The sequence below is a fragment of the Gobio gobio genome (genome assembly GCF_949357685.1).
Source record: "Gobio gobio genome assembly, chromosome: 17".
NCBI lineage: Eukaryota > Metazoa > Chordata > Actinopteri > Cypriniformes > Gobionidae > Gobio > Gobio gobio.
Window position 1 is genome coordinate 14,211,152 of NC_137110.1, and position 24,190 is coordinate 14,235,341.

The 24,190-nt window shown below is 37.7% G+C and overlaps 3 protein-coding genes across 9 annotated transcripts; 2 read left to right on the forward strand and 1 right to left on the reverse strand.

Annotated features, from left to right (window-relative positions):
* Positions 1-1,413: 1,413 nt before the first annotated feature.
* On the reverse strand, positions 1,414-24,107 carry rereb (arginine-glutamic acid dipeptide (RE) repeats b). Of its 6 annotated transcripts, none has more exons than XM_079840853.1 (18): positions 23,909-24,107; positions 23,015-23,063; positions 22,581-22,705; positions 22,319-22,418; positions 21,290-21,388; positions 21,038-21,118; positions 20,797-20,950; positions 20,556-20,648; positions 18,771-18,967; positions 18,509-18,685; positions 18,285-18,395; positions 16,076-17,241; positions 15,613-15,859; positions 14,550-15,240; positions 13,558-13,698; positions 11,403-11,580; positions 10,106-10,233; positions 1,414-2,338 (listed from the first exon to the last, which is right to left on the reverse strand). In XM_079840853.1, the coding sequence occupies exons 1-17, from the start codon at positions 23,932-23,934 to the stop codon at positions 10,143-10,145; spliced, it is 3,726 nt and encodes a 1,241-aa protein (XP_079696979.1). In that variant the 5' UTR covers positions 23,935-24,107; the 3' UTR covers positions 1,414-2,338; positions 10,106-10,142. The 6 variants fall into 6 exon arrangements, 5 of the variants coding, with proteins under 5 accessions (XP_079696979.1, XP_079696980.1, XP_079696981.1 ...); XR_013818305.1 differs by having other exon boundaries at positions 2,202-2,338; positions 10,106-10,935; XM_079840854.1 differs by having other exon boundaries at positions 2,202-2,338; positions 13,603-13,698.
* Positions 1,659-2,342, forward strand: LOC307141271 (RING finger protein 223; the record flags this gene model as incomplete). Its single annotated transcript, XM_079841330.1, has 1 exon — positions 1,659-2,342. One exon carries the CDS (start codon positions 1,659-1,661, stop codon positions 2,340-2,342), a length of 684 nt encoding a protein of 227 aa, XP_079697456.1.
* Positions 3,745-9,858, forward strand: perm1b (PPARGC1 and ESRR induced regulator, muscle 1b). Of its 2 annotated transcripts, none has more exons than XM_079840858.1 (4): positions 3,745-3,848; positions 5,640-8,210; positions 8,286-8,402; positions 8,544-9,858. In XM_079840858.1, exons 2-4 carry the CDS (start codon positions 5,672-5,674, stop codon positions 8,609-8,611), a joined length of 2,724 nt encoding a protein of 907 aa, XP_079696984.1. In that variant the 5' UTR covers positions 3,745-3,848; positions 5,640-5,671; the 3' UTR covers positions 8,612-9,858. The 2 variants fall into 2 exon arrangements, with proteins under 2 accessions (XP_079696984.1, XP_079696985.1); XM_079840859.1 differs by having other exon boundaries at positions 3,775-4,935; positions 5,147-8,210.
* Positions 24,108-24,190: the final 83 nt, after the last annotated feature.

Sequence of the window (24,190 nt, forward strand, 5' to 3'; positions counted from 1 at the left end):
CAAAAACATCATAATGAATAAGTAATAGGCTATTTTCTACCCTGGTTTTGAGCCTCTCTCATCGTACTGCACTGAAGACTTCGAAGTAAACGCCCACTGCTATGATTGGATACGTTTTTCATATTATAATGAGCTTCTGCTCCCCCGTGAGTACATGTGTGGGATTGTTTTGAAAGCGTGTGGGAAACTGCAACCGGAATTATTCGTCCCACAGGGCTCGCAAAATGTCTTTATCAAACAAACACAATGATTCATCTCTCATCCACCCGCAATTAATTGGAATGCTATTTTTTTATTACTTGGCCCATACATGTCTGAGTCTGATCACGAATCGCAGGACATTGAACCAACAACACATCAAATAAAGGATTCTCCAGCCAGAGACAGCGTATCAAGTTATGTTCAGTTAGACACGTACACTTAATCAAACGATCTGTAACAATGCAATACTATCACATATTAAAAACATTTTTTACTCACATTAGTGTTTAGCTCCACATAGGCCTATGTTATTTATGTTATATTTCTTGCAAGTGGTACTCACTGCAGAGTCAAATGACATTCAGCTCCTCCTCTCTGGAGCTCCAATGGGGTGGAGGGAGAGTTGTGGGTAGGGTTAGGGTGTGGTTGGATATTCTAGCTCCACCCATTAGGCACAAATTACATTCGCCCCTCCTTTCTGGAGTTCTAGTGGGGAGGAGCTACATGTACGCTCCACCCATTTGCTAATTTCTTGCACGACTCGGTGGGCGGGGCTACAGAATCAAGCGTTCTTCTTCTGTTGAGGCGGCGTTTCACCACACTCTGACGTCACATGTTGGCACATTCTGAGATCGAGCGTTTGCTGGGCCTGGTGTCAATAAAAGCTTTTCTTTGACTAACAAGGAAGTTTTTACAGGATATTCTTATATCACGATGAACTTTTATATATCAAAGGCTGAATGAAAAGTTGATTTCTCAGTTCATGACCCCTTTAAAGAATATATTTATGATTTGTGTATTTGAAATGCATATAACGTTTACATCTGTTTGGATTACACAGTTTTAACAAACTAATAAACTTAATGTAATGCATATTTTTCTGTCACATATAGGTAAGATTTCTGCACTCATAAACTCATGGCATGCATAGATAGATAGATAGATAGATAGATAGATAGATAGATAGATAGATAGATAGATAGATAGATAGATAGATAGATAGATAGATAGATAGATAGATAGATAGATAGATATGTTTATGTTAAAACTGTGTAATCCAAATGAATGGAATATTTATATGCAATTCAAATACATATTTTTGAGTGTATTAAAAAACTTTTACATTAATTTACATTTAATAAAAGTTACCTGTAATCACATCTGAAGCTTTTCAGAAAAATCTAGTGTTAAGAAAGACCATTTTACCATTTTAAGCAATGCATTAGCAATCCATTTCGAGTTTAATTTCATTATTCACCATGTTTTTAAATCATATATTGACATAGCTTAACTCATACATGGATTCACAGTTGCACTTCCCGATTGTTACCCAACACCTACATTGGTGTAATTTAGGACTGGATCTGTATCTTTTAAGCAGTCATTGTGCCAATGAATAACTTGAATGATTCATGTTAAATTTCAGATTTTCGTCTGAGCACTGAGCACACAAAAGGATGGAGGAAACAGAAGTATCCACAGCAACACGCATCGGTTCAAAACGGCACCAACACGAGACAGTGGCTTCCGCTGATGACCAGGACAATGCCTGGGATGCTGATCCGGAATGTTCAATCTGCTTTTGCACATACGACAACACCTTCAAGACACCGAAGCTTCTTGAATGTACCCATACCTTCTGTCTGGAATGTCTGGCTCGCTTTGTAGCTATTTCACCGGAGCAGGCAGGCACACAGATCACCTGCCCCCTTTGTCGGCAGCCAACGTCCGTGCCTGAGCATGGTACTCCGGATCTGGCCACCAGCCAGGTAGTTTTGGGTCAACTTCCAAGCAACCAGCAACAATTGGAGAATGTTTTCCTAGACGGAAAAAGGCTGTGCTACTCAAATCCAATGATACCCAACCGCATCTGCATTGACATTGGGGAGTATAAAGCAGAAGAGACGCCGAGGACAGAGGAGAGAAGAGAGGGTTGTGTACACAGGCTGCTGCGATTCTTGGGATTTTATGGGAACTGGAAGAGGCTTGTGATCCTCATCATAGTGCTCCTTGTGATCTCCTTCGTTATACTGTGGCCCCTCCAGTGCGTTGTCATCTCAGGCTCCATGTCAGAATGCTTCCCAGGAACGGAAGTGATTCCAACTGCTCTCGCCGATTCCAGACCTACCGTGGGTTCCTAAGACACACAGGTGCACACAAGAATTTTTAATTCAAACCCGAAAACAATTGCAAAAGACATTCAGATGCTATTGTCTACAGTCTAAAAAAATGACTGACTGGCGGATACAGTATCTCTAGAGGCCAAAACACAACATTTACAGCTTTGTATGGCAATAAGACTGTATTGGTTAAAGTTCTATTTTCTGAATATTAAACTGAATATTTGTTGCTTAAAATGTCATTATCATATCACATAGCTTCCTAAATGCCACTGTAAATATTTAAAATGATTTTCTATTAAATCGTACACCTTTTTTAATAGGATCCTGACTGCAGGTATGATAGCTTTGACTGCATGGAACCCTTAAAAAGCTCTTGCACATTCTGTAAAATAGATTTATTTTTATGTTTTGTATGCAAAGTTTAAGTTTACTGTAAAACAAATGCACTATAATTAAAGCTACAGTCCATAACTTTTTTTGTGTGTTCAAGATTTACAAAAATTATATAATGAGAAGGAATCCAACATGAATCCATTTTCCAAACTGTGTTTTTGTCTTACCCTGAATCAATATGGTACACTTATAATAAGTGTTTATATTGGGGACTATTTCAGACTTAAATAACGTATTTATTTTTTTAATGGTTGTATTAAGAATCTTTTAATTATCTTTTGTAAAATATAAAAGTTTTAATCGAATGCATCTCTTTTTATGAAATGTATTTTACTGTATGAACGAAATAAACTTATATTTATTTCCAAACCGTGTTTTTGTCTTGCGAATTATGAATTCAGAGTTAAGCGTTCAAATGATACCTAATTTATGATGATTACTTAAATATGTGATAGGAAAAAAGGCAATTTAAAAAAAAACGGTCACAGTTAAGGGTTTAACAAATGAAAATGTTTTTTCAAATGGTTGTATTATTAAGAATCTTTTAATAATCTTTTTGTAAAATATAAAAGTTTGCATCTCTTTTTATGAAATGTATTTTACTGTATGAGCTACATAAACTTATATTTATTGCAAATTAAATATTGCCTATTTTTCCTTTGTCTTTTATATGCTTCTCTTTTTAACTTGAAAAGTATTTACAGTAATACTTCATGACACTATATGACACTGTCAGACTTTTATTACCATAGATAAGTGGAGATTGATCCTAGAAACTTGTTTTCACAGCATTACTTCCTTTAAACCATAAAAGCGAAGGCTCTTCCGTCCAGCACATTGTTCAATGCTTTAACCCTTTATTGAATAGCAGCATAGGTGATCAAAGACAGATTCGTACCATCTCCCCAGATAAACCCTATTTATACATGTGAAACAGAATGCCCTTCTGAGAATGCAGGACACACACACACACACACACTTCCATGTGATCAGACACACAGCTCTATTTATAACAGACCTGGACACAGGGCCCCCCTCTCCCACATGCAAGGGCACTGGGGTTTTGAAGGTGTGCCATTCCAGTTTCGGATCAACACTGAAGTGTTTCGAAAGCATGACTAACGACTGAAGGTAGGACAAACATAAAAGGAATGAGATGTTGAAAAGATGTTTCATGGAAACTGACTAGATGCCGAGGTTGTAGAACTAGAACTTTTCCAAGAGGAGGTTTTGTTTTTGGAAATATTTTCCATGTGGGTGTGCTACAGAACAACTTAACCATGCACACGATGGAAAAGAATTTCATGCATGGGGCTTTAACTATTAATACTCTAATAAAGAACTAAACACCCAGTTTGTATACTAAGATTATAGTTGTATCTAATAATAATAATGATAATATTTCTAGGCTTTTGAACAAGTTATGATGCTCCTGGGAAATTATATTTTCTTTAAAATGTAATCAAATAAGCATAGCTGAATGCATTTACTGTATGTAAATGCATCTCCATGTGTTTGTAAGAAAACGCCCTGCAAGCTATAGGTTAGATAAGACTTCTGTTGTTTCTTTTGTAAATCATGATCTTCATTCTCTATATTAAAAGACACATCTAGGTAATTTCTGAGCATTTGGACCACGCAAAATATTTGTAAAAGACAAGTGACTCAAACAGAACATCATGCTGGGATGTTTTATGGGACTCTTGTGGGGCTATTTCCTGTTACTGACATGTTTTAATCACAAATCACCTTGCAGTGAGTTGTTGTGAACGCTACAGTCTGTTCTGGAGTCAGCTTACAGTCAGGCCAAGATCATCCTCACTGTGACATTGGAGAAAGTTTGAGCATTTTACAGCGTATTTGTTTTGTTTTGTTTTGGGTTTTTTTGGAATTTGGGTTACTTATTGTTTGGGAGATTGGCTTGCATCTCTTGCATTTCAATGGTTGATACTTGTTATATTCAATATTGCCTAAAAATGTAGGCCACGATCATCCTCACTGTGACATTAGAGACAGTTTGATCGTATTACAGTGTATTTGTTTACATTTTTGTTGGGGAATTTGGATTACTTATTGTTTGGGACCTGATCTCTTGCATTTGAATGGTTGAAACAATATACTTTATTTTTAATGGCATTTAATTGGAGAATGTTTTTTATCTACTCCAATAACTGAAGGCATTTTTTTTATTTTTACAAAATCATAGTTTTATTCAGCTGTTCAGCATAGACTGCATCTTTCAATTCGTACCATTTTTATTTCGTAACTAAAAAATTCCCTGCATGTCATTCATGTTAACTTTCAACCAACAACCTAGATTTAGATTTTCTTAAACTTCAAAAGACATCCTCATTATAGTTTTCTCTATTCCAGAAAAATAAAACTGTATGTTTCTCTTTTTGAGAGAAAGACTGAATTGAAAGATTCAGTCTATTCTGATCAGCTGAATAAAATACACTACCATTCAACAGTTTGGGGTCAATAATTTTTTAGTATTACTATTTGAAAGATTTTATTTTATTTTTTTAAAGTAATGATGGATTAAATTGATCAGAAGTGTCAGCAAATATTATGTTACAAAAGAGTTCTATCTCACAGGTATGCAGTTCTTTTATACTTTCAATTCCTAAAAAAAAAAATATGAAAAAAACAGTTTCATGGTTTCCACAAAAATATGAGGCAGCACAACTTTTTTTAATGGCTGCTGAAAATTCAGCTTTGCCATAACAGGAATAAATTACATTTTAAAATATATTCAAATAGAATACACTTTTTTGTATTTTTGATCAAAGTATTACAGCCTTGGTGAGCATAAGCTTTCAAAAACATTAAAAGTCTTACTCACGCCAAACTTTTGAATGGGAGTGTAAATGTTTTGGTAAACATTTTTTTTTTATAATTGTGTATTTTTGTTTGTTTCAGATGTCATAACATGCTTTTTGAGCTCAACTGCAATGGATGACTTAGACCATAGTGTCCTGATAGCAGAGCAGGATTGGGACTGTTTCTGTACAGAGAGCGAGGAATGTTCTGTTCAGCAGGCCAAGCTCGCAGCCTTAGAGGAGTCTGGCTTCAGTGACATTGACGATGATAAAACCTCTGTCTACGTGTCATCTCTTCCCACTCAGACCAGCCCTGACCAACATTGTGAAAAAGATAGTGTAGAAGGACAAAAACAGCACCAAATAGGAGAAAGTAAAATAGAACATACATCTGAGAATTCAGAGTTTACTGAATATAGTCCTAAAACAGAGCCACAGAATGCCAGGTATGCTGAGCAGATGTCCGATGCTAGAGAAAATGAACCGGGGGCTACATGTGAATGTCAAAACAAAGCTAATGAAGACAGCAACCCAACTGAGAAGTTCAATTTAAAAGGAAATTATGAGGATCAAGAGAACGGTGAGAACATAGCAAACCAAGCCACCACTGAGCCAGTCTCTGAAACGTCTTCAGCAGATATAAAGCATGAAAAGAGTACGGATGCTATAGAAATGCTAACCGAGGGGACGGACACTTCACCAGAGGCCAAAAAAGAGAAGGAGCGTTGGTTTGTCACTGTAAATGACAGCCCAATCCATCTAAGAGTAAAGAGTCCCACTTCCGTCCAAAAAAAAAGAAGAAAAAAAAAACCTTCTAAAAACTTGAGAGAGAATAGCGGAGTGATGGAGAAGTGCTTTTCCTTAAATAACAATACAGAGCCAGATAAAGAGAACATTGACAGACAAACAATGCAGGACGAATCTGAACAAGAAAATGTTGTTTCTGACTCGCCAAATTTTCAAAATGTACTTCAAATCCAAGATGTAATATGTATTTCACCCATTAGATCATGTGAGAGTGAAGGGGAAAACACAAGCTGTGACATTAGTTTAAAAAAGGAAAGCATGACAGAAATTTCAGAAGCAAAATTAGAAAGAAATCCCACCGACTCTCTAAATTCACTCTTAACCCCCAAACAGATGCCACAGAAAATATTTAAAGATCTCAGTGGCCCTTTGCCACAATACCGGGATCATGAAAGCGCAGTATGTGATAAATATGACAAATCCACAGTGGATTTGAACTGTGAAGGTCAACATACAACTAATAATTTAAGCCACTTTAATAATGACGCAGGGGTGGAAAGTCAAAGATTTATTTTGGGTGCAGATACTGAAGGAGAAAGAACAGAACAGCAAGAGCCCTTGGGACAATCATATAATAGAGAAGAATTGTCCCAAGAGACACAATCCTCCAGTGACAGTGCCAAGAGTTTAGGTCCGACACCACCTATATTTGCTATTTCCTCCTTTTGGGATGAAATGGAAAAACTGACAATAAAAGATATTTTGCAACTTAGAATAGACAATAACAAGTCTCAACTAACAGAAAGCATTGTTCCAGGAGAAATAAGCCATGTGGACACTGTCGACACCCATCTTCTCGATAGGGGTGAGGTGGAATCTAAAGATGATAGTTTAGAAGATGGCTTGGTAGACGATGCAGCAGATTCCGACTATTTCACACATTTGGATGACTCTAAACCAGACCGATCAAGCTGCGAATTTTCAACTTACTCTGATTTCGATGAAGAGTTTCTACAACTTCTTCATGCAAGTGCAAACCCTAGTCCTGAACCCCTTGAAGGCAAAGAGGAAACCCAAAGGTTCCTTGATTCTACATGTCCCATGGATTTAGAAGAAACTTGGCAAAGTGAATCCAACGAGATCGTAAAGCTTTGTACTGAGAGTGATTCCCCACTGTATTCAGAGACAGAAGCAGAGATGCAGGAGATATTTCGAACAACAAAAGAAGACGACAACATGAGTACCTTTCTACTGGACCACTGTAGCATGAGCAGACCAACGCCTTCTCCAGTTTTATCGATTTCTGATTTTCTAGACGATCAGTGTCTGCCGTCTTTCTTCGAAATCTTGAAGAGTGACACCGAATCAGAACAACACCATGCTTGGATTCCAGATGGAAACACTTCGCTTTGTTTTTCACAGATCGTATCTGTGGCTGAGACTTATGATGACTTCTTCTCAGACTTTGAGGTTGGGAATATTCTGTGTCCTTCAGTGCAAGGTTCAACAAAAAGTGAGAAAACGTTGGTTCCTATCTATTCCTCTTCTCATTCAGTGGTAGAAGACCTAGAATTTCCGGAGGTAGAAAAAGTGATGCAGCTGGACGAGATCGGCCCAATCCGAGTTATGAGGTGTGCAAGTCCCTCTGAAACATCAAACATGTGCTTTATCACTGGCCAGAGAAGTACCTGGAGAAACCTTTCTCTGAGACGCACCAAACTTTTAATGGGAAGGACATGGTGTGCGATGGCAACTTCTTGGGGTTTTCCCAAAACAGCTGACACAGTCTACAGTTATGGAATGAGAACAACATCAAGTTCCTCTATAGCTCAGCCAAAGCTTCCAGAGGTTCTCCTAGAAAACCAGGCCCTCGGACAAATGACAGAACATCAGATACATGTTGGGGCAACGGTCGCAGGCGCAGGTAGATTTTTAGAGAGCAAACGGATGAAATAGATACGAAAATATCAAGTCTAACATTGCAATATTCTGCTCACAGGTCCAGATCGCTTCCTTTTTACATTAAAGCAAGCAGACATGTGCCTTGTTTGCATTGCTTTTGCGTCTTGGGTACTGAAGTCAAGCGACCCACAATCTACAGACATGTGGAAAGCAGGTAAGACCGTCGTCATGTGGATTATGTATTTCTGAAATGAGACACAATGATCAGTCTGTTACATATTAAATTAGGCAATTTATTCAGATAATATGAGCACACAAAATTAACATGATCCTTTTTCCCTCTATTATTTCTCAGCTCTTCTGGCAAATGTGAGCGCGATATCTGCCATCCAGTACTTGCGGCGATACATAAAAGAAGAATGAACCATAAAAATCTAGTATTAGAGCTTTCTGAGGATTTCTCACAAGGGGCCAGTGTACAGGAAAGGGTTAATTTTGCACAAATTCACACCAAACACTTTAGTAAATACACATATTAGGTTGTATTCCATATTTCCTAACAGTCTAATATTTTGATGTTTAATATATTCATGTTACAAAATAGGTGTTCAATCAATAAATAACTTATCAAAGGACAATTTTGTTAAAGAAAAGCATACAAAGCAAAGGAGGAAACATTAGTTTTTCCCATACAAACACTTGTTCAGTTAGAAGACATATATTGCTTTAGATATTATGTTGATATGGACCAGAAGTGACAACTGGTAAGTTTTGCGTCAGTTATATTCAGGACTCAAGCTGTGCTATACATATTTATGTAACTCACAATTAAACTATTTTGCAGTGTACATATATATAAAAAAACAACCAAAAAAAACAATTTTCAATGATAATCACTCTAAATGTATCTATTAAATGCAAAAACATCATGCGGCCAAAGATAAAAAAAAAAAAGATCATATAGATTTCCGGTGAAGAGACAAATCTGAGCACATTTCATAAAGAATATAAATTTGCACATAAAATATAGTTGGGAGTTAGGGAGGTATCAGAAAGTGCCTGAAGAATGACTGCTGCTGAGTGTCGAATATTTCTATCACACAAAAGCGGAGACTGATGTCAATGTGATAAGAGCAAGTGTATAAAACAGTCTCAAAAAATATGCTTACAAAAAAATTCATGAATTTAGCACTGAAAGAAAATGTACTAATAAAAAAAATCTGAGTTGTTCATATGACAGGGATGTATTGAAGTGTTTGAAAAAGTAAAAATGATCTAAACTGTTTGTTATAATCATGCATTTTGAAGTTTTGAAAAATGTCCAACTATAAGGTAATTGCCACTAGACAACACTGTGCATGTAAAGACAAATATACATCAAGACATGGATACTACAAATGAGAATGTATTTCTCATTAATAACATCCATATACTTTGTAAAATGCTAGTACAAATGTTTAGTGTTAATTCGAAGAAAATAATGACTTTTTGGCAGTTTTAGAAAAAGTAACCATCGGAGTTTCACAATAACAGCGTCAACAGATAACACCCATGTCCGCTTGAACACATACAAAACAATGGCACTCCATTTCATGTTTTCTATTGTTATTTGAACAATTAATAGTAGTGCACAACAATACACTTGTATTGCATTAAACGGTCACAATATTACCTTTCTTTCTTTATTGTGTTTATTATGAACTTCATCTTGTTCTGAGAATGATGTGCTCCTTCCCAACTAGCTTGACTGTGAAAATGTAACTTACTAAACAGTAGCCCATTTGTTAAATTGGCCAATTTCACATGCTAAGGCTGAAGCTGGTAGTTAGGATACGGCTTATGCATTTTATTGCTAACTGCAGGTACCCATTAACTTCCTAAACTTCTGTCCCAAGTAGGGATGACCAAGGAACTGACCTGCTCTATTACATTGTGTCCTTAAGCATGGTGGTAATCACTGCAAACAGGTGTCTGTCGGCCTGACCGGTCTTCTGCAGCATCGTGGCATGGCAGTGAAGCAACTGTTCTGTAGAGCCAGACGAGCTCTGTTTCCAGACAGGGCAAGATCAACACTACAGTCAACATGCTAATACTCAGACTGCATTTGGTTCACATTGTTAAATCAAATGGTAAAAGGCTAAATTACTGAAAGAATAAGGTATTGCGGAGTTTACTACAGGTGGGTTTTATATTGATGAGCACTCTGAGGTAATGATGAAGAGGCTGTCAGAGAAAAGGAAGGATAGAGTAAAGCATGCACTTTTTGCACACAGGTCATCTGAAGTTTTTGTATCCAAATCTATCATTGCAACTTTTAAATTCCACCAGTTAATATATTATTTTAAACATATAATATTTACAATCTTAAAACGAATGTTTCAATAAACTTTGAAACTAAATTGTGATAAACTCTGGATATCGGACAGCACTTCTCAAATACTTAGTAAATCTACAGTACTGTGCTTTTAGCACAATAACGACGTTACATGGGAATTGCATTTCTGACAGAAACAGTTTCTAAATAGTGTTCATGCAAGGAAAGCAAAGTCACTGTGCTCCAAAAGGCTAGTTATTTCATACAGCACAAAGGAGTCGGTCAAATGTTTATAAGTGCCAAAGCAGGGATAAACCCATGTTGGGTTTTCTGAAACAAAAGGCCTGATACCCTGAACACAGAATCACTTTGTAATCCACAGTGGAGGATTTGTTCATTTCAGGACTGCTTGTCTCCCTCTTTCTTTAGACGGCTGTCAAAGAGACAACAGTACAATATATAGTCACTTGAAAAATCCAAGCAAAAAGGTTATAAAAATAAAAATCTTCTCTGTACTGTAGGCTGACATAAATGTCACAAACACAACTTTTCTGCTTTATGAGCACTAAAAGTAGAGAACAGTAGTGATGAAAAATTGAAAATGTTCCTCGACTCATCAGCGCATGCATTTCTACAGAAAAATAAATGCCCTCAAAACAACTTATTTACACATGCATTCTAGAACAGCACATTAAAGGGTTAGTTCACCAAAAATTTTTTTAATTCTGTCATTAAAAGTGATAAATTATGTTTATTTGCACAACCAAAGCACACGCGCCACTTCATAAAATTGAGGTTAAACCACTGCAGTGACATGGATTGCTTTTATGATGTCTGAGTAATTAATGACAGAATTTTCATTTTTGTGTGAACTAACCCTTTAAGGCCTCTGTGCTTCACCTGTAGTAGTCTTCTTGGCTGGGGAGAGGAGCACTATGTAAGTGTGCATGTCCATGTAGCCACTGCTGCTCCAGTGCCAGCCTCTGCAGCTCTGCTGACTGTGCCTGCATCGCCTGCAACTGATGCGCAGCAGACATCGGAGCCAGGGGTCCTGGTAGCTCTCTGGGGAATGGAGCTCCTTTGAAAGAAAGACACAAAACACCTTACTTCAGTTAGTCAAATAGCTGAGAACTATTTCCTAGCATGGGGCTGTAATGTACACTGTATACAGATGCTGAATGGTATTGTGAAGCAACAATAAAACAACAATACATTACAAACATTATTACATTACATGCGCATTTTAGACATTTTTATGTTAATTGTTATTAGATTTTACTTATGGCTTAATTATTTGAAAGAAAAAAGTCATAGCAACCAAAATTAAGCTCTATGTGACACAATAATAGTCAAAATAATACTCAAGTTGTTCCTTCTACCCTTACGAAAAAGAAGCGTTCTATTTGTATACTTCTTTTAAACTAATACTTTCAGTCTACTTTTTACATACTTATCATAATATGTACTTCTCAGAAATAAACTTAAAATTGGCTTACTTATATTACTTATATTAAAGTAAAGTATATTTGCCATATACTTGTACTCAATATTTTGATCGAGATATACTTAAAAGTATAATTAAGTATTCAAAGTGTACTTGGCTTGTAATTGTGTTTAATCTTTTGATTGAGTAGCCTATTAAATATAAAAATTGCATAGTTTTACAGTCTTATTAAACTTACAATGTTTAAAAATATTGATTAGAATATTGATGTAAAACAGATATGTTCTTAATTCTGCGTATCTGATTTTGTTTTAGGCTAGTCAACTTGTAGTGTATATAGGAATTTACTTAAAATATACTTTACTCTTTAAGCTATAATAAAATGTTTTTAAAATTAGTTAAAGTACAGTTAAAGGTATATTTCAAGTATAAAAAAATATATATCTACATTCGAACATAGTAGTATACTGAAAGTGAAAAAAATATATAAAAATGGTAAACTATAAGTATAATGTTATGTTCACTTAATTAAAGAAAACTTACAAGTATACTTGCAGTATAAAATACTAAAGTAGTAGTTTACTGAGAGTACATTTCAAAGTGTACTTGTATTAAAATAGTAAACTGCTAGTATACTTATAAGTTCACTACTAATGCAGATGCAGTACAAATGAGAAACCTAGTTGTGCACTTAAAGTTCACTACTGTTACACTTATAGTACACTTAAATGTATAGGCTATTTTAATTAACTAAAAGTGGGCCAATTTAGTCACAAGCAGTATTAAAATAGTAGTGTTCTACTAGTACACATTGATATTAGTATACTTACTACATAAAGTATACTTGAACATTACTTAAGTATACTACATAAAATGAACGTGAAGTATACTTCTTTTTTATAAGGGTAGTCAAGACTAGACAGGTTATCATAAGCAATTATACTATACTATACGTATATATTGTATTTTTTATAGAGAACCATTTAAAAGTTTGGGGTCAGTAAGTAAAGTGACAGTAAAGACATGTATAATGCTGATCTTATTACCTTATATTTATCAAAGAATCCTGTTGTTTTTTTACTGTTTCCACATAAATATTTAGCACAACAGTTTTCAACATTGATAATAATAAGAAATGTTTTCTGAGCACCAAATCAGCACATTAGAAAGCTTTCTGAAGGATCATGTGACACTGAAGACTGGAGTAATGATTTTGAAAATTCAGCTTTGCCATCACATTTTAAAATATATTGAAATAGAAAAGTTTTCAATTGCAAAAATATTTCACAATATTACAGTTTTTACTCAAATACAAATACATCCAGCCTTGGTGAGTAAAAAGACTAAAATCTTACAGACTAAAATATAAATATATAATTAATCTTAAATACTAATTCCACAGAATGGATTTAAACAGTTAAAGTGTTAAAAAGAGCTGAGAGTACTACACTAGCCAGCTGAAAATTTAAGAAGCATGCAAGCAATGGAGTGTTTGGAGTTCCAATTCGGCTCAGCGGTGGGCCTGGGATTATGTGTGTGCCTGGCTATATGGGTTAGAAATGTCAATGTTAGCTTTTTTTATATGAAACGGGAGTCTATTTGGTGACTCACCAAACAGGGGGTGGCGGAGCATTTCATGCTCATGGGGTAACTCACTGAGTAGAGGGTTGGAGATAGCACCAGGTGGGTAAGGGAATCGTGCCAGAGGAGGGCCAGCAGCCAATGGGTCCACCAGAGGATGAGGCCCTTGTCCTGAAAAACAAAGATGTCAACATTTCCATTTACTTTCTTAAAGAAAATTCAAGATTCAAGATTCAAGAGTTTTATTTGTCACATACACAGTTATATACACAATATACAACTGGCAGTGAAATGTAAACAGGTCCGCTCCATGGACAGTGCAAATAACAGTTACAAGAAATTAAATAGAAATAGAATAAAGTTAGAATAAAAAGTATTAACATAAGTAGAATTATAAATAAATCAAGTAAAAGATAAAAATAGGAAATAAGATAAAAATAAAAATATAAAAAATATGTGGATGATAAGTGAGATAAACTGTAGACTTAAAAATAAGTGGTTAACATAAAATATATAATATGTATATATAAAGAAGTATAATGTGCAAGGTTTATTACAGGTTGTTACGCAGTAACAATAGGGACGTAAAGTGCAGTGCAATTGCAGTATGTGGATGTTAATGTTAAAAGACCGTATGTTTATGCGTGTGCGGGGGTGAAGTGAGTCACGTGACTGAGTTCAGGAGTCTGATGGCCTGGGGGAAGAAACTCCTCCTGAGTCTTTCAGTCTTTGCCATCAGGCTACGGAAGCGCTTACCAGATGGCAGCAGGGTGAAGTGAGAGTTTGCAGGGTGATTAATGTAAATGTCATCTAAATGTCATTTAGATCAGTGTTTATCAACTCCAGTCCTCACCTACCAGAATATTTTAAATGTCTCACTAATTTAAACATCTGATTCAGTCTGTCTTAGTCTGTTCAACAGGGAGACATCTAAAACATACTAGGAGGAGGCACCCAAGGACTGGAGTTCAGAAATACTGATCTAGATAAACTGTGTTTGCCAATATATTTGAAATTCTCACCTTGGTTGAGAGGGTCCTGTTGGTGCAGATGAAGATGGGAGTGTATGTGTGAGTGTTGGTGGTGGTGTGGAGTAACATTGAGCATCTGTAGCCGTGCAACAGGGTCACCAGCTGCAACTGAGGCCATCCTTTCAGCATGGAGCCGCTCAGCAGTCAAACGCTCAGCGTAGCTGATTTCCGGCCGAGGAGGTGCTGCTACGTTGCGCTCCATGGCTGGGTGGAATTGGGCAAAGGGGTGAGGCCCAGCCACATGAGGCAGAGGCAGGGCACCGTGGCGCGCAAAATGCTCCATAGGATTTGCCGATGGATGAAGTTGGTTCTCCAGCTCCGGCGGCTTCACCTCAAATCCAGGCTTCATTCTTTCTCGGATCTCTCTCTCTCGAAGCTCACGAAGCTCTCGCTCTCGAAGAGCTGGGTCTGCTGCGTAGAGCCCCGGCATGTGATAAGCTAACAGGTGCTCACCTGGCCCAAGATGCATGAAAAAAGGATGGCTGCGGTTGGAGGGCGACATGACGTGGGGGCGGGCATACTCGCTGAGCGTGCGGAGGGCTGGAGTGTCAGGGCCAAGATATGGTGGAACAGCAGCCACGGTGGTGGGTGGAGGGGGTTCGAATGAGGGACGGCCGGGTTGCACGTGGGCAGCAAGCAGGTGCTCACTTATGCGGCCATCATGGGATGAGCTTGAAGCACGCTATGTAAAAAAAAAAAGGTTTATTATATTAACTTCTTTAAAGCAAGGTCTTAGAAAATGAAGCCTATTTTTTGGAACATTTAGGGGGGAAAAAATGTCTCAATTAATATTACATTCACACATTTATTTATTATATTAATTCTAAATAAATTGATAATCTAATAAAAAACAGAAACAGTACAAGAAAAACTATCATGATGCATAAATACTTTTATTTTTACTTTAATAAAATTTGAGGGAAAATTGCCATAGCCTAATGACAATGTCACAATGTAAAATAAATTAAATTAGCTAAACATAGCTTTTATATTAATCAAACTATAATAATTTTTTTTCTCAGAAAATTCAAAAGCAAACGCTACATATACTTACAGAGGTTTTATCAGAGTCTCTCTCCCTTTCTCGCTCCCGCTCTCTTTCCCTTTCCCTCTCTCTCTCCCTCTCCCTCTCGCGCTCTCTTTCTCTCTCCCGTCCCTGTCGAGCGCTTAGCTCTGCTTCTCTTCTGGATCTTTCAGCAGCTTCCTCCCGTTTTTTAGCCAGTTTTGAGGAGGCCAAGGGGGTGAAGTACAGATCTGTGCGAGAGCAGGAGTTGTAGCCTCGGTTGAGGTGTTTGATAAATCTGCAATTGACAAACAAAATAGAATTCACTTTATGTGCTACTTTGCACAGTAAAGTCTTAGTGAATGGCATTTTGAATTGGTTTCAAAAGGAAATACAGGGTAATTATTTAACACATTTTATTTAAAATAAATATTGGGAAAACATTTTATTAATATTTTTCATTATATAAATATTTTAACAAAAATTCAAATACTGACAAATGTCATCTCTATACCTTGCTGACTGACTTGCATGGCTGGGTATGTCAACAACTGTCGGTACAGGAGAGGGACTTCTGCGAGGGGGAGGCGGGCTATCACACTCCTCTTCCTCATCAATTGGCTCCTCTTTTATATGAGCCTGTCCAACAGGTGTGCTTGTTGAAGAGGACGTGGAGGGCTGTTGGGCAGGGACAGGGATGGGAGGAGTGTAAAGAGGGAATGAAGCAGTGGACTCAGGAGCAGGACGATTTTGGGGGAGCGATGGGTTAGAACTAGCTACAGCTGGAGGGGCACCACTGGTGTGACCTTTGACCTGCTGGCTCTGCGACTGAGTCAGAACGGAAGACTGAGCAGGGTGATTTTGTGGAATCATATGAAGTGGAGGAGGCTGAGAACAAGGCAAGTGCTGTGAGGGCAAGGAAGCAAGAGGTTTTAGAGCAGGAGGTGGAGGCAAATTGGGGTGGATCTGCAGGAAATGGGGTGGAGGTGCAGGAAGGTGAGGGGGCTGCTTGTGAGAAGGTGGGATTGGAGTGGTCGGAGGGGGCTTGATTTGGGTTGCTGCTGTAGGAGGAAGAAGAGGAAGAGGACTTTCTTTTTGAAGGTGCAGCAGTCTGGAAGCAAACCCTGGTGGCTGATTCGCCCCAGATGAAGGATTCTGCAGCTGACCTGAATTGTGCTGATAATGGGGCGGCACAGGAAATGACTGCCCCTGCCCTGGACACTGAACCTGCTGAGATGAGGCATTTGAATAAGAGTTGGGTGCTTCGGGTCCCCTGGGACCACTTCTGAAAGTGGTTGGCGATGGAACCTCCTGGGAAACCTCTATGGATGTTGCCTTCGAGGTGGCGGTAGAAGCTCCAGGCGAAGGTGCGGATGAGGTTGCAAGCAGAGAGGGCTGAGGAGATGATGGTGTTTCAGATGGGCCATGTGTTGTGGGGGTTGCAGCAGGCTGTTGGGGCTGGGGTTGTGGGGTTGGACCAGGGCCAGGGCCAGGTGCAGGGGGTGGTGCTGGGGAGTCAGAGTCACTCTCATTGGCCTGCAGGGGACTGGCCAGGCTGGGAGAAGAACTGCGGTTGTCCTGATCAATGTCTTTAGTGTCGCTGCTGCCATCGTCATTGGCACTGCGGCTATCGGAGCTCTCGCCTTCACCCTCACCTTCTGATGGAGAATCGGGGCCATCCTGGGTTAAAGAAACACTGCTTATAAACACTGCTTTTATATATATATATATATACACCATTTATATATTTATATATATATATATATTTATATATATATATATATATATATATATATATATATATATATATATATATATATATATATATATATATATATATATATATATATATATATATATATATATATATATATATATATATATATATATATATATATATATATATATATATATATATAATCATTTAATATATATAAATTAGGGGTGTTAACAGTTCTCGATAATAAATTCAAACCGTACCGACCTCCACCCACAGTTCGGCCCACACTTGTACAAATCTCAAATTAAATTAAATTATTAGACTAAATTAATTTATACAGTGAAGTTTATATGCAGTGTTATTTTACATTTGATTACTTTATTAATTTTCTGTACCCAAAAACTACTGTTGAAAACCCTGGAAAGCACTGTTTTTAATTCTTTGCTCTATTGTATTTATTTGTGCTGTTGCTTATAGTTAGATTATTTGCTATTATTGTCTTTATTTTTATTTGACAATAGTCAACAGTCAAATAAACATAGCACATACACATACTATTGACATAGCAGATACCGTACCAAAACTGTGAACGTAAAACCTTGATACAAACCGAACCGTGAGGAGTTATTTGAACCGTTACACCCATAATATATATATTAGTGTCTTTTCTGAAAAGGCCAATTCACACTGCACAGACAGACACCGACCAGCGCGGACAAGCTCTGGTTCAGCATGTTCAATCGGTGAATACAGCTCCAACAGACGCCAACAGACACCGACAGGGGAAACACACTGATCCGACAATATATATATATATAGAGAGAGAGAGTTACTGATAACCAATATAGTAATGAAAACAATATAGTACTGATAACCAAAAAATCTAAAGTATGATCGCTTGGCAAAGTTTAAAACTTAGGACTTAATACTCAGATTTAGTTTTTGTTTTTTTAATTTCCAACCTTTAAGAAGAAAAACTAGTGAGAAACTGTGTTCCCCTTACCTGATTCTTGGGTCGTTTCATGTTTTTCCTTTCCGGTTCATCAACATCTGGAGCTGCTGACTCTCTCTGTCTTTTAACACCCTTTACTATAGATGCCTCTACTTTCATCTTCTAAAGTTTAATAATAAAGAAATTTGAAAATGAACAGGTTAAACAATACAAAAAGGATATATACACAGCTGTGCATACTTTTCAAAACCAAGCAGGCTCCTTTTTATCACTACCTTGTTGGTCTTCCCAGCCACTCCATTCTTGATATCAGAACTGGAAGCCCTGGTTGCCATAGCAGTGGAACTGGCTCTGGGAGACTGTCCATTAGATCGCACATCCTCGATGGTGGGAGAAATGCCCCTGTCGGGACTTCCGGTTGGTCTGTTGCGCCCACTTCGAAGAGATGACATCTACATGTAGAGACATAAGACTAAATGAAGCAGACTACTCTTTACACATTGGTACATTGAGAATTTATGTGCAAGTTAGGCCTACATGTGGTGGCATCCGGCTTCGACGGGTCTTCATCCCATGTCTGACACCCTCTTCCTCTTCTTTGACAGGTTTGAAGAGGTAGGGCGGATCTGCTGGTTTGGGAACAGGTGGCAGGCGCCGATGCTTGCTGAAGTGAGAGTGGCAACTAGAACACAGCAAGACATTGTCTCTCCCTCCATGATGCCAGTCTTTGGAGTCTAAAAGAAACATGTTCATTTTGTGTTGCGTGAGTCATTTCGAAAGAGAAAATAATAAGTATTTACAGAAGTCACAACAGTTGCAAACCATTTTACTTCGGTAATGTGAAGTTTACTACTGTTCAAAAGTTTGGGGTCGGTATAAATCTTTATGATAATATGTTTTTTACGAAATCTCTTATGCTCCACAAGGATGCATTTCTTTGATCAAAAATACAGTAAAAAAGTAATATTGTGAAATATTATTACAATTTAAAATAACGGTTTTCTATTTCAATATACACTGCCCGTCCAAATTTAAATAGGCAAATGCTTAAGAGTCTATGATTGGATCATAATTGCAGTGATTATTATGTTTCTAGCATGTTATATGTTTGGTAACAGTTCTTCTTACAAAAATTAATGGAGTGTATAGCTTTTCATTTATTAAACAATGAACCATGTACCATGTAGGAAGACACATCATGGCATATTCCACGATGACAATGTCAAGATCAAATTGTGAAAGAATGGTTGGGAGGGAGCATGAAAAATCAATTTCACAAATGAATTAGCACCTCTGAGAAAGTCTTTGGTGTGCTGGAGTAGACTTTACAGAGTGCTGGACTCTTGCATTGTCAATACAAGATCTTGACCAAAAATTGATGCACCCCTTGATGGAAATAAATCTTGTGATGTTATTTCCATCAAGAGGTGCATACATTTTTGTCAAATCTTGACATTGTCATCCTGGAATATGGCCATGATGTGTCTTCCTACATGGTTGTTTAAGAAATGAAAAGCTACACACTCCATCAATTAGGGTTAGAAGAGCTGTTGCCAAACATATAACATGCTAGAAACAATAATCACTGCAATCGTAGATTCTTAAGCATTTGCCTATTTAAATCCAAAAAACGACATGCTTAATTTTCAGCAGCCATTACTCCAATCGTCAGTGTCACATGATCATTCAGAAATCTTTCTAATATACTGATTTGCTCCTCAAGAAACATTTCTTACTATTATCAATGTTGAAAAAAGTTGCGCTGCTCAATATTTTTTTGAGAAACCGTGATTTTTCAGAATTCTTTTGTGAAGAGAAAGTTCAAAAGAACAGTATTTATTTGAAACGGAAATCTTTCTTAAGATTATACAAGTCTTTACTGTCACTTTTGATCAATTTAATGCATCCTTTTTTAATAAAAATATTAATTTCTTTAAAAAAAAAAAAAATCTTACTGATGACCCCAAACTTTTGAGTGCCAGTGTATTTCTGAGTACAACAAAATCTTCAACAAAAATACAAATGTAGGACTTATATCTATTGGGAATTGATTGAATTGTGAAAAGTGGAACAAACATTTTCACAACAAGACCAGGCAGGAACATACATTATGCAAATAGGGTCCATTTTTATCTCATGTTAAGAAGAATTGCAAACCTAAGCAGTTTGAATCCAATGCAGGGTGACTAACCAAGTACAGCATAAAGACACTTTCAGAACAGCATGATGGTTGATAAATACATGCATATGAAATAATGCAGCATATACAGCATTCTCAATATAGAGGCTATATACACCTGAAGAAGGATGAAATAAACTTACTAGTGGATAGACAGTGACTGCAGGCTTGACCTTTGCCGCCCTGCTCGCTATCCTCACTGTCCAGATCATCTTCACTGGCTGAACTGAGCTCCACTACAGACAGACAGAAAATACAAACATTATTAACAGTTCTTCTTGTGGAGTAACTTCCTTTAAATTATATCTGTATCAGACTTGCTATCTTGTTTGGACAGCCTGCAAGAAAAATGAACAGACATATGACGCATAGCGCTGTACTTACTGGAAGAAGTGCGAGATGTGGCATTGGCTGCAGCTGTTGCATTTCGAGTTTTCACTTTGCGAGACACTGGCTGCCTTCTCTGCTGCCGATGAGGTCGTGACGCCACAGCTTCAGGAGTTTTCTTCCAGTAGTAGTAGAATGTGATTAGCTCACCCTGAGGACAAACGTGTTGTAAAAAAAATAAACTTCAATTTGACAAACACACATTTATAGTCAGATTTGAAATGGCAGGTTTCCATACCGTCTTCTTACTAGGCAGTAGCTCCTTACGGATCTTAAAGAAGTTTTTGCCATACTGTCTAAGACCTTTGATAAACCGTTTCTGTAATTGAACATATTGACAGATGGAGAATTCTTAAGTAATACATTCGAAAAGTTCTAATCTCATTTAATCTCAAAAGTTCTCATTTCTACATTCCACTATAAATTATCAGGTTTTATCAGCGAAAACTGTGATGATAGAAATGAAAAAAACAAACAAACACGTTCTTACCACTTCATCTTCTGACCAGCATTTCTCAATGAGTTTTGGAACTGGTTTCTTCACCAGACACTGCAGGGCTTTGGCTGCATTGTATCGGCTTTCATGGAGCTGTGTGCAAAACAAATTAAAGTTACATACCCAAAATGCACAGCAAATTAATTATAGTTGAGGTAAAAAGTAAGATTATATTATTGTCACTGGCTTCAATCCAATTCCATCAAATGTCATAAATGTTTTGTTATGCTGGTTGAAAGTCTCTTCACATCCTTATAGCAATCCCTAAGTTAAGTGTTCTAAATGTATTTATATGTGTATATATATCATCTGTGGAAGGCGTAGGACCATAAAATGTTTGCCCAATCATTGTATTCGGTATGAATGCAATAATATGATGTCCAATCTGCCTGTCAACATATGTATTTCCATACCTCCGAACACCCTGCTAACGCAGACATCACACATCATCAGCGTGTTTCATACTACGCAGAGTTAAACAGACGTCAGTCACCGAGCACACAACCAAAACAGCAGCCACCTTTTACAGTTCCTCCTGCACTAAAACATCGAGCTTATGCCGTGTTCACGTCATAACTACTGTAATTTGTAAGCGATGGAAACCCATCACGTTATACTCGGAGCAGTTTATGACTCAAATATATGCGTTTCAATAGCAACACTATTAACGCAGAAATGAATCTGCAGCAGTCAGGTGGTACAGGTCAGGGCTCTTTAAGTTGTTTATGTTCATTATTATTGTAATGTTATGTGCTTTGAGACATGAGGTAGTTTAACGCCGTGTCTCATGACGCTTTTGCTTGGTCCCTGTTGTACACATTCATGTGGTGTGACTTTGGAGACACTCTAGGGAGGGTGGGATCTTATGCTTTCAAAGCCTACCCTACCTCTAATTATACTTGCATCGTATATTTGCTTAAAAACCCATCAACAAATTTAATTCATTTGAATTCAATGGAATTAATCATTAGTTTCTTTTTTGACAAAACATAGCACAAACACATCAAAACTGCAAGCACTGACCGTATTTAAAGCATTCAACGTGGTATCATCCCGTGAAGCTGCAAGACAACCATCCTCCGTTGAACCTCCATCACACATCCCTGCAAAAGCTGCCATGCTCCTGTTTATTCAGAGAACACAAAACAGAAATGCAGAAGGATATGTTGAATCATACACCATCCACAGACACCTCAGTTCCCATTTTAAGATATAACCTCAAGCGATTATGAAGATAAATGTAAAACGGTGAGTAGTAACTGGCATCGAGCCAAGCAGCCATTACCTGGCAGCCCGTAGGTACATGAGAAGGTCACAGTCATTGACCCCAGGTGCCCACACCAGCTCCTCATTTTCTGTGACACACTCTGTTCCATGAGCAGGTGGCGGCTGTAATTCAGGTAGCTTGGCCTGCATACATTTGAGAATGCGGTCAAAAAGAAAAGGTCGACATACTTTATCTAAGGACTTCTAAAGGTGCAGTCAGTAAATTGGTTTAGTTAACATTTAGCCCCATGATTTGTCCTGAAAGTACCAGTGGTTTTGCACTCAGCGTGGATACATTTGTTTACTAACTACTTCCGGACTGGAGACATGCTGATATAGCATTTCTTTATTTGCTAAACTTTTTTAGTTATCAAATATTACTTAGTGCACCCGTTAAACACTGAATGCCATAGATCTGCACACACTTTTGGAATCTCTTTGTACTCATTTTACCTGATGACTTGGTCCCACTCGAATCTCTCCTTGTGTGCTGTTCAGCTGCCTGAAAGACAAAATATTATTTATTAGTTGACAATATGGCCGTGTGTAAGTAGGCTACATTAATTAATCAATACATTAACATCCCAAGGCTGAAGCAAAAACTCACAGCCAATATCCCACATGTAAATAATAAAAACTATGCCTGTAATAAACAATACATGAATACAAACACCATATTTAGCAGAAACATAGTGTTGGAAAAACTTCGGTCCCTGTCATGTGAGCTTCATGTCACTGTTTTCCACCCTTTTAAATCGCCTCCTTTCAGTGTTAATCATAAAATGTGATTTGCCTATCAGCAGTCGCGATTATCAATCAAAATCCCGCCTACAGAGCATAATAAGCCAATCAGCGTCCGACTGCTCCGTTCCCTCCAAAGGTTATATAAACGGGGCTTGGACGTCCAGTTCATATATTTACACATAAATTATTACATTACTGCGTGCAGAATCTATTACAGTGCAAATCAAAATCAATATGTTGAACTCAGAGTGTGATGTGCACAAATGCTCTTCGTTTGCTGTCCGCGAAAGAAAACAGTATGCCAAAATCACAATTTGCTGAACAAATATTAGCGGAACAGACAAACAAAACTAATGTGTAAGAGCAGAACCGCGTTCAACATGCATTACATACTTAGCAGTCAGCAACAGTACCTACACAACATCTGCCCCATTTTATCTCACCAGGCTCCTAGCTGGCCTTTGCGTGTGTGTGGCCGAGCGAGACGAGCTGTCAAGTTCAAAATCATCTCGATTTGCACTAGAATGCAAAAGTATTCAGGGTGTCGTAAAAAGCGCTGGCGCGCGCAAAAGCTTGTATCTGTAATAAAAAGAAGCAACAAACCTTCGCGGACTGAACAAGTCGTCCATGGCAGAGGCCGTTTCGCTAGTGTTTACAGTTTGTTTGCAGCGTCGGCGGCGGCTCAAAACTATGCTTTCCTCTATTTCATACTACTCAAAATGGAGGCTGCGCTGAGTATTTTTTCCTCAGCGCAGGCGATGACCTCAGTGTTCACGCACAGCCTACTGAGATCCCCTTCAACAAGCATAACTGAGCATGTGCCGCTGCAGCCACCGCTAATGGGATCATCTCCGTGTCCGCTGTCTATGGAGATCAGCTTCAGGG